Source organism: Phyllostomus hastatus, unplaced genomic scaffold (assembly GCF_019186645.2).
Source record: "Phyllostomus hastatus isolate PE091 unplaced genomic scaffold, TTU_PhHast_1.1 phas_contig_38, whole genome shotgun sequence".
Lineage (NCBI taxonomy): Eukaryota > Metazoa > Chordata > Mammalia > Chiroptera > Phyllostomidae > Phyllostomus > Phyllostomus hastatus.
Window position 1 is genome coordinate 17,287,771 of NW_025333869.1, and position 10,971 is coordinate 17,298,741.

Sequence of the window (10,971 nt, forward strand, 5' to 3'; positions counted from 1 at the left end):
TGGAAATCTATTTGAAAAAAATAATGAAAGGAAACTTCCCCAAACTGGTAAAGGAATCAGACATGCAAGTCCAGGAAGCACAGAGTCCCAGGCAAGATGGATGCAAAGAGGCCCAATTCAAAACACATCATAATTAAAGTGCCAAAAGTTAAAGATAACAAGAGAATCTTAAAAGTAGCAAGAGAAAAGAAGTTTGTTACCTACAAGGGAGTTCCCCAAAAACTGTTAGCAGATTTCCCAAAAGAAAGCTTACAGGCTAGAAGGGACTGGCAAGAAATATTCAAAGTCATGCAAAGCAGGACCTACAGCCAAGGTTGCTCTACCAACGAAGCTATCATTTAGAACTGAAGGGCAGATAAAGAGCTTCCCAGACAAGAAACTACTAAAGGAGATCATGATCACCAAACCATTATTATATGAAATGTTAAAGGGACTTATTTAAGAAAAAATTATCAAACCTATGAATAAAATGGTGAAAATACATATCTATCAACAATTGAATCTAAAAAACAAAAACTAAGCAAACAAGAAAAACAAAAACAGAATCAAGAATACGGAGAGCATTTTGATGGTTGTCAGATGGAAACAGGATATAGGGGAATGGATGAAGAGGTGAGGGGATTAAGAAGTACAAATAGAGCCCTGGCTGGCGTAGCTCAGTGGATTGAGTGTGGGCTGCGAACCAAAATGTCGCAGGTTCGATTCCCAGTCAGGGTACATGCCTGGGTTGCAGGCCATGACCCCCAGCAACCGCACATTGATGTTTCTCTCTCTCTCTCTCTTTCTCCCTCCCTTCCCTCTCTAAGAAATAAATAAATAAAATCTTTAAAAAAAAGAAGTACAAATAGGTTGTTATAGAATAGCCATGGGGATTTAAGCACAGTATAGGAAGCGGAGTAGCCAAAGAACTTATAAGCATGACCCATGGACATGTACAATGGTGGGGGATTGCCTAAGTGAGTAGGGGGTGCTGGGTGGAGGGAGGCAAAGAGGGAAAAATTGGGAAAACTAATAGCATTATCAATAAAATAAAAAACACTTTTAAATCTAGTCATATTTATCTTTCAACTCAAACAGGAATGATAACTTACTTCATTGATTTAAAGACATTTTAACATTTCTGAAATCAGGATATGTCTTACAAATGAGGAAAGAGTAAAGTTAGGGAAAAATAATGGGATCTTTTCCAGCCTTACTCCTAAATTATTAACAGAACTTAAAGCCTAACCAAAAACAATAAATTTATCTTGACATTTAAACTTTTAAACTTTCCTGTAGTGCTCCAGTCCTGCATCATGCATCACACAGCTCTTTATCGCTACAGTATGCGTCAGAGCCTGGACTCAGTCAAGGGCAAGACCTCTTCAAAGAAAAGACTCCATATGTGCAGACTGCCAGATGCCATACTTGACAACCACCTGAAATTCATCATCATAATTATTGATACTAGTTAACCACAGTAATGAACCAAGAAGGCAAGGCTCCTTTTTTTCATATGATTCAGTTACATTATACAAACAAATGATCTTCCTTTGTTCACTAGAACATTCCTGGGTTTGGTCCTAGATATGTGTGCAGTTTGCAAACTCTAACAACCATTAATAAATCATTGTCACTTACTTCTAGCCAAAGCCTCCAGACTCATTTTAAATTTTTTTGACAAAACAATGGTGTATCAAGTTAAATTTACAGCTTTTTAAGTAGTATATAAACATAGCATGTCTTTCTAGCTATGGTGTCTTAGATTTTATGAACTATAAAAGACCCAACTCCCAGGTCCCTAAGGGGGTACCTTTTAAAAAAAGGGACCCAGGGAGGCCAGACACAGAGGAGGTGTTCCATCTGGGTAAGTTCTCAGGCCTTGGGCTGCATGCCACCCTGACCCTTCCACTTCAGCATCCAGAACTTGGGTCCCTCTCTGGGAACTCCTTCGGGATCCCCCTACCAAAAGCCTTCAGCTGGACCAGGCCACATTTTAGTTCTCTCCTTCTAGATACAGAAAGCCAACATACTTGTCATGTAAGGTTCATCTCTTTCCAGAGACAAAAACAACTGTACCCTCAACCCTGGAGACACTGACATTTGCTGGGCATAAGAGAAACCAGGGAGGGGAATTCTGTCAGTGGCCTCCCCAACCTCTCCCCACCTTGATACCATCCTAGAAGCACTGTCCCCAGTGCCCAGGAAAGGGGCCCAGAGCAACAGCTCCTGAAGTCTGGGGCACCCCCCATCCCTGACACCCCAGTGTTTCTATGCAATCATTGCCAAACTGGATGCTACAAGTGTATTTACTAGAAAACTGTTGGGACCAACAGAAAAACTCAAGAGGAGGGAAGAAAGTCAGCATGCCAAAATCAATGGTATCCCCACCACATGACAGCAGCAAGAACAGGAATGGGGCAGAAGACAGCTTCAAGCATAGATTTCTTTTGATGTTTAATGACTTCTGTTTGATATGCTGAAAATCCTAATGGTGAGGGGCGTGCCGCTAGCCTGGCCAAATCACTTGTGCAATGGGGGAAAGGGAGAATAAAGTATTTATGTTTCCCCTCAGAGGGAAGAAAATGTAGGGAGCAATGAAACCAATACAAAGTAGAGTTAGTGTCCAAATAATTATTGATATTCATAACTTTTGATAGGTGAAATAAGTAAACAAAATCAATCTAAAATCATTGATTATACCAACAAAATCATGGAGAATAATTTTAAAATATCCTTATGCTTCTCATCTTCAGTAAATAATGTTTCATTCCTGATAACAATAGAGAAAATGAACATTTCAGTACATTTTTAAAAATATGTTTTAAAATAGCATATGCTATACATTTTTCAATAGATTCTCCTAAAACAAAATGATAACCAAAGGCAGAGGGAAGAAAAGATTTAGGCAATATACACTACACAGATGCAAAGTCCAAAAGCAGGATTGGTCAAACTAAAATCTAAGTCAAAATTCTAAAACAAGAAATGAAAATGAAATGAGTTATAAGTATGGGGAGAAAAGTTGACAGAATTGCCATTATTTATGTACTACAGATTGTATTTTGGCTTCTATAATATATCAAAACACAAGCATATTGTGATTTTTATACTTTTCTGAAGATTTTCAGGGTCTTGAGGAGTCACACTACACAGTGCACACTTTCACTCAAAAAGAAATCTGTTAATACCTGTCCTTCCAGTCAAACCCCTAGAGGTATGCAGGGGTCTTAGCAGCTACTCTTCCACCCACCCTCACACACATCCACCATATCCCTAGGCTTTGTTCCCAAGCTGGATAGAAACATGCAAGCAACACTCACAGTCTCATGGCACTTTGGGGCTGATGGAGGAGATTGACCTCAACTGAGCAACTGATTCAGAAGGAAAAGGAAGGGGGGGTGAGGAGAAGGGCAAGTCCATGGAGACAGAAAGATCAGTGGTGCCAGGAGCTGAGGGAAGGAGTGGGTGGGGACTGACTGCTTAACGAATGCAGGCTTTCCTTTTGGGGTGATGATGAATGGGCTCAGTTGGCTGGAGCATCCTCCCTATACGCAAAGGATGAGGGTTCAATCCCTGGTCAGGGAACATACAAAAATCAACCAATGAATACATAAATAAATGGAACAACAAATCAATGTTTCTCTCTCTTTCTGCCTCCCTCCAACCCCTGCCTTCCTCTGTCTCTAAAAGTCAATTTAAAAAGAAACAAACAAATGTTTTAGAACAAGTTGGAGGTGGCAGTTGCACAACATTTTAAATGTACTAAATATCGCTGGATTGCGTATCTTTTAATGGTTAAAATGGTAAATTTTATGCTTTGTGAATTGTACCACAAGTTAAAAAAAAAAAGGATACCCTAAAATGTGGTGAGTGCTATGAAGAAAATTGGGCAGGGTGTTGTAAAAGAAAGATTGGGATGGAGCTCATTGAGAATGAGTGGTCAGTGAAGAACTCAGCATTTAACTGAGAAATGAATAATGGATGGACTCAGCCCCTTGAAGTTTTGGGAAAAGAGCAGAGGAGCACAAATGGGTGGAAATTAGGTTGGAGAATAGGCAGAGGGCAGTGAAAGGCATTTGTATGGTCTCTGAGTGCACGGGAAGCTACTGAGAAAGGAAGATGCATGAGCTAATTGGTGTATTAAGAGTACTTGCATCCTGGCTGGTGTGGCTCAATGGACTGTGTGCCGGCCTGTGAACTGAAAGGTCACCAATTCTGTTCCCAGTGGGTTTAGGTCCAGGTCCCCAGTTGGGGGCCATGCAAAAGGTAACCATTTGATATATCTCTCACACATTGATGTTTCTCTCCTTCTCTTTCTCCCTCCCTTCCTCTCTCTAAAAAGATATAAATTTTTTTAATAAAAAGGACAGTTGGCTGCTGTGTGAAGAAAGGTTTGTAGGGGTATGAATATGGCTGCATTAGTAGTGTCTGCAGGCAAGTACAGTCAGGACATTAGTAGTGTCTGCAGGCAAGTACAGTCAGTCCATCCTAGGAAAGAGAACACACTGAGGCTAGGAAGGCTCAGAGCCCCAGGCAGGGTTGCCATGGTTACTGAATGGTTCCCAGGAAATAGAGAGAAGGCAAATGACTAGAAAGACTGTGTCCCACAGCTTCATTATGGTCCAAACCAGACCCATGTGAAGCACCTAAGCTTGGGCAGACATGAGGCAGGAGTAGCTTAATGCTTCTACACAAAGAGGATGCTAAGGAGAGTAACTCAGGCTCAGGGCAGGGCTGCTTCCGAGAGCTGTGCAGGCTCAGCTAGTAGAGAGAGGGGGGCTAGGAGGTAGGAGCCACCTCTTGACCCCAGCTGTGGAGGATGGAGACAGTGGGGCTGGAACCCAGCTGGACTTAGAGCACTCCATAGGCTGGGGTGAGGGGCAGCCAGGGGCACACAGGGGGCATATAGAGACTGTAACACATAGCTGGCTGTGTGCGCAAGAAGAAACACAAAGGACAAGAAGCCAGCTACCTGAATGTGCAGGCTTGGTTCACAGTATGGCTGTGGTCAGCCACGTTAAAGGAGAGAGTGGGGAGGTGGGTGGGGAAGAATGTCTGGTTTCCAGGCCAAGGATGTCCAGAGGGATAAGGAGGTGGCCACAGAGGAGCCAAATTAACACTGACAGCAACTGCCAGTCACAGAAGAAGTTACAGGCCCAGGTGGGGAAGTTTTCTGGGTCACAACAGCAGTTCAAACACATGTCCTGAGTCCTGTGTCCCAGGCAACATCCAGCTCCAGCCCCAAGAAACTGGGATAACTGAGCAAACACAGAAGGGGTCGGAGGGTGTGAAGACTGCAACTCCTAATACAGGGTGTGGGTTCTTGCATTGGTGAAAGGCCACTAGGAGGGAAGGAGATTGCAAAGGTCATAATAATGTGGGCCAGGGGGGCTGACTTAAATCTAGCAGAAACATAATGTTACATGCCTTCCCAGCATGTCATCCTAAGACCACCAATTCCTGCTGAACATCAAATGTGGTCAGAAATATAACAGAACAGCAAACATGATGGCAGATGAGAAAACAACCTAAGCTAAAGATGTATATCTTTCAAAGCGGGGTAAAACATCAAAAGACTCTCACCAAAATATAAAGTAAAAACAAAAAAAACATGCCTGCATTCTCGGGGAGTCCAACTGTAACTGATTTAACCCCAGTTCATGTCTGTGTGTGGCCCCCAAATGTGTGTTTCAGCATCAATAAAACCTCCGAGGTTCTGTAAACTGGAATGCTCCATATGACCAGTGTTTACTCCCACCCTCTCAAGGCACAGCTAGAGAGCACAGATTCGCAGCAACAGGTATACCTTGCCCTGTCCTGGCTTCTAGCATGTGAGCCCTAGACACAGTGAGGGAAGGCCTGCCAGGAAAGAGAGGGTGGGATGGCTGTCTTAGGGGATAAGCAGGATGGGGGCAATGGGCGGGGGGGCGCGGGGGGGAAGCATCATTTCAGGTTTACCCAGACTAAGCTGTGCTCAGGGATCCCAAGGGGCTGGCACATGGCTCAACAGATACAGCAGGTGCTTCCTTCAGGACAAACTTAGTGGGGAAGGGGCACAAACTGGAAATGGAGGGCCTGGGAAGGTGAGGAAGAGGAAGTATCCAACCAAGGGAGGTTGTCCCCACACACTCCTGCCCTGAGCTACCATGTGGCTGCTCTGCACCAAGCCTCGCTCAGGGCATTCCAGTGGGCTGTGATTTGCCAGAGCTTTGTCCAGTTCACCAAAGCCAGCACATAGTAGTGCTGGGTAAGAGAGTGAATGAGGAAATGAAGAAACGAATGAGTGCACAGATCATCTATTGAACTTGAGTCATAACTGAAAAGTGAATGGATAGAAAATCATCTGTCAGTAGACCCAAGGTCAAAGTCATAGGATGTGCTTCCCAACTCCATTTCTTAGTATCTAGATGACTATGGATGGAATGTGTCACTTCTGTGAACTATGGCTTCATCTGAAATGGGGTCACAGGCCTATGGGAGCATTCAAGGGAGGGCACTTGGTAAATGTGAAGTTCACTGACAGGGTGGAGGGTTGTTGAAACCTTGTGTCATGACCAACATGACACGAGGACAGAAAGCAGGTACTGTGTGTGCAGCAAGAAGCTCTTCAGCCTTTGGGGCTCAGCCAACCCTGCAGAGCTCCCCCTTATCTGCCCAGACGGTTCACAGGCAGGACTGAAGCAAAGAGCGGAGATCTGAACAGGATCCTGACCTGGAATACACACATTCCTCAGTGTGTTTCCTTTTTTCCCATTCTTTATGAATTAGAAAATTAATTACCCGGAAAAGAGTTGTCTGCACCAGAAATCCAAATGAGTTTAATGTATAATTTATACATGAAAATGTAGATGTCAATGTGTGACAAATCGTCGTAAAAATATTTTTGCGGTTAAATTTTCAGGCATCTGTCTTCCTCCTAGAAGAGCCACTGAACAGATGATGCGAGGCCCCAGGGCTAAGGCCAGGTGGGGCTGGCAAGGCAGCCAGTCATTTTCACCGGCTAGTGATGCAGCTGCCAGAGCTGTCTGGCCCAGAAGGCCCCAGCCTTAGCACCAGCCACATGCAGCCAAATCCTTGCCCTGCCCCCTTGGGGTCCTGCTGTGTCTCATTCAAAAGGAGGATTTAACACTCTGTGCCAGCTCTGTGCTAGACCCAGGGATGGAAGACAGAATGGAGTAAGGTCTCACAGTCCAGGGATTTTGAGTCTCCTGGAGAAGCGAAGCAAGCAAATGACAAATGACAATGACAATGTGGCAAGTGATAGGCTGTGGCTGTGAGTCCCACAGGCCAAGCAGCTGCAAAGGAGTAAGTACTTCACTGTGCCAGAAGCACCCCTCAAAGACTCCAGGGGAGGGGACTAGTCCTGAACAAGTTTTTCAGGAAGATAAAGGCAGGGGCACATTCCAGTAGGAGAACTACTTGTGCAAAGACAGAGGCCTAGAGTGAGGTGCAAAGTGTGGCCTATGGCACATGGCAAGGACTGTCCAGCAGTGACCCTGCAGTGGAGAGCAAGAGCTAAGTGCCCAAAAGGTCAGCATGCCCAGGACAGAAACAGGACTTTGTTCCCAACTGGAAACTTTAATCGGATTAAGTCTGCATACTCTGGAGAACAGACGGAGGCCACAAGGAAGCTTGTAGGGAGTGAATGAGAGAAGGTGAATGGGTTCTGCAAACTTTTAAGCACAGCATCCACGTAGAGGAGCACCCCCTGCAGGACCCTGGGTCCTGTCCCAAGCCTCAGCAGCCTGCCTGCTTCAGGGTGCCTTCATTCACGGATGCACCAGTCCCTAGGCTTGACTGGCACATGACAGTGGATAAACCACCTGAAGTGTAGGTTGGGCCCTTGCTTCTTGTCTGCGGTTGTACTGCCATTTGGGGCCAGTTACTCATTGTGCAGGGCATTACCCAATACCCCCCTCTCCAGACATCCACTGGAGTACCCTCTCACATGAGGACAGGGAGGAGGGAAACGGTACCCAGTGTTGGCCCTGGCTGAGATCCACTGTGTCGCACATACAAGGGAGGGGGCAACTGCATATCTTGGTTGCACCTGGCCTCTGTCCCAGAACCATTGATGAGGGGTCAAGAATATGCTTCTTCTTCATCAGGCAATCACCAACTTTGTCAAAGACAACCTGAGATCCCAATGGTATCCTCCCAGAGCTTGAGCTTCCCACAACAAGACAAAGCCATTCCCCATTCCCCAAAAGCATCATGGTCCCTGGGTAACCTCCTTGGAGCCCTACAGACCTGGTTAAAATATTAAGGCCCGTACTAATAGAACCAGATGCTCACAGAACAAGGGTTTCAAGCTCCAACCCCACATCACACCAGTGCCCATTTTAAAGAAGAGCCTAGCCTGGCATCAGTAATCAGTCCCTTGGTAACTCCCTAGCACATACCTCGCTTGACCTTCGGGGGCCTGAGTCCCTCTGCCTCGGCCAGGGCCTCCCAAGCCTCGTGCTCCCGCCAGCGCCTCAGCTGCTCCTCTCGCATTTTGTAGAAAAGGATGTGCTTCTGCACATCACTGAGCTCAGTGAGGAGCTCAGGGTCAATGTACATGTCGTGCAGGATCTGCTGTAGCATGATGCCACCTGGATGCACACGCCAGAAGGGCAGCCAGACAGGGAAACCCAGACAGGCTACTCTTCGCCCAGCTTCTCACTCCAAGGCCACTCCAAGAGCCCCTTCTCTGTGTAGCATCATTCGTTACCCTGCCTCAGCTCCCAGGAAGCGACAAACTCATCTCCTCTGCCCAGGACAGCAACAGGGGTTGGTAGCAGGAAGCCAAGAGGCAGCTGCAACCCTACAAGGGGAAGCAGGCACCAGGAACAATCTAGTCCTTCTGTTGGGTCACCAAGCACCGCATCGCAGGAGCACCTGTATCTTGGCTTCCCCTGGGGTTCAGGGACAATGAGGAGGGTCAAAGCTTCCAGTTCTGCAGGACAATGCCCAGGCACAGCCCTGCCTGGGCCACAGGTGTCGAGTGATCTGTTAGTGGAAGGTAACAATGACACCAGCTGTATCAATGACACTGCCCCAGCCAGCCAGGAACCGATCTCTCCTCCGCAGGTAAGAGGAGGAGGAGGAGGCAGCTTTGCCTACTAATTCCGTATCTTTTGAGCCAATTTCAAACAGGACAGTGCAGCCAGCCAGCAGCTTCTAGGCTCCTCAGCCATTCCCTCCACCTGCTCCACATTTTCAGTCTTCCTCTCCAGGTATTTGGCATTCTGAGGTAATGCTTTTAAAACTCTGCTGGAGGGGAGGAAAGGGCTTCCTTCTGCGTCATAGCAAGAAAGAAAACAAAATGCAACCAGGAGGGACAACTGAAAGGGCTTTATCACGGAATTCAAGGACACAAAAGAGACAGACATCCTCTCCCCTTTCCCTATATTGAAGTTTTAAAGCTATACATGTGCTGACAGTTTAACCCTCAATTTTGGTTGCTATCATTGATCGTTTCGTTGTTTGTTGCAGGTGTCTGAAAATGACCAAAAAGAATGAAACCACATCTTTCTTCTCTGTCCCCAGAATCTGAAGTATCCTGGACAGATCAGGATGGGAGCTGCAGCTGTTGAGACCAAACGCGGTGACTAACAGGTACTCAAGGCTCCTGACTGCTGCCCTTGTATTCAGATAAGGAAATTGGGGCTCAGAGACCTGACTAGCCTATACTACAAAATCAATAACTTGCCACATTGGGACTCTATCCAATTTTTAATTTTGACATCCACTGGCAACTATGAATCTTTTGATGGCTTAAAAATTTACCCCAGCTGGGAGAAAATAAACAGGGTTTGGCACTGTGGTCTGGTTGCCTTGGTGATCTTCATGTCCCCTTCCTCCCCATGAGGACCAAAGGTGGATCAGGCACCCAAGAGTGGTGCACCGCAGGTAACAGGAAGAAAAATTAAGGGGGTTCAGAAGAGCTTTAAGCCCATAGCACCAAAAAAGAAGTGTGGAGGGCCAGGCTGCCCCTCCCCGAGGTGCAGCTGGCTTGTCCCGGCGTGACCCATAAGGCAGGGCTTCCGCACAGAGGCTCCTGCCTCACAGCATTGTGCTCTGGACTGTGTCCCGCCCTGCCCTCTCCTCTGCCTTCCCCTTCCCTTCCCGCGACCTCACGCTTTGCCTGGACTACCTCCACTCGGCGTCCTGACCCCTCAGGTTCTTCTTTTCTAGTTCTTTATTGTTACTCTATTACAGCTGTCCCAGTCCCCCCCTGCTCCCCTCAGGTACTTAGGCCCACAACCTTCTCCAGGCCCCCCGCCCGCCTCATAACTCTTCTCTTTCGCGCCCTAACCGTGGCTGGGTGGGAGCCTGAATCCAGAGATGACACGAAGGAAGCTGCTGACAGCCTCCCTCCCTCTTTCTGAGTGCCCCGGTCTTCCGCAAGAACTGGAGGGCTGAGAGCAATGCAGAAGCAGCCGGAAGGGGCAGGCTGCGTGCGGACTGGTGGCCTGGCGTCCTAGCAGACGGGCGAGGGTGTCCTGCTCGCGACACAGCGTTCGGGAGGGTGGGCGGTCACCAGATGGGAATGACCTCCGTGGTACCTTGTTTTTGTGCCGTAACACAGCGGGGGGCGCTCCCTAGCACTCCCAGGTCAGTGGGGCTGCAGGCCGGGCCAGAGCGCAGCCTGAGCGCCAGCTGGATCCGGTTTCCGGAAAGATCCGCAGGAGCGGCTCTGCTGGGAGCTGTTCAGCTAGGAGCCCAGCGCGGCGCCATCTCCCGCCTGGCGCCCGCCCGCCAATCTGCCCGCCCAGGCGGAATTGGCCCGCTCAGTCGGGCCTTGGGCGCCCCCTGGCGCCCTAGAGAAGAGGGACAGCCAGCATGTGGGTAGACTTACACTGAGTGGGCCGGGTTGCACAGGGACGCGCCAGGACCTCAGAGTAAGGGGACCTCTCTCCAGCCCTGAGAAGGAGACACAGCAGCTGTGAATGTCTCAGATCCCAGTGGCAGGGACTGCGCACGGAACAAGCCTGCGGCGGTTCC

At 47.7% G+C, this 10,971-nt stretch overlaps 1 protein-coding gene across 6 annotated transcripts in view; it reads right to left on the reverse strand.

The window, feature by feature from the left end:
* Positions 1-10,709, reverse strand: part of SH2D4B (SH2 domain containing 4B) — a 122,979-nt gene extending 112,270 nt beyond the window's left edge. For 5 of the 6 annotated variants that reach the window (XM_045842090.1, XM_045842088.1, XM_045842089.1 and 2 more), the window contains exon 1: positions 8,385-10,134. In XM_045842090.1, the coding sequence (XP_045698046.1) occupies positions 8,385-8,568 (184 nt within the window). In that variant the 5' untranslated portion in view covers positions 8,569-10,134. Of the gene's footprint in view, positions 1-8,384; positions 10,135-10,532 lie in introns of those variants that run through there. The other variant, XM_045842091.1, reaches the window with a different exon arrangement.
* Between the last annotated feature and the right edge of the window lie 262 nt (positions 10,710-10,971).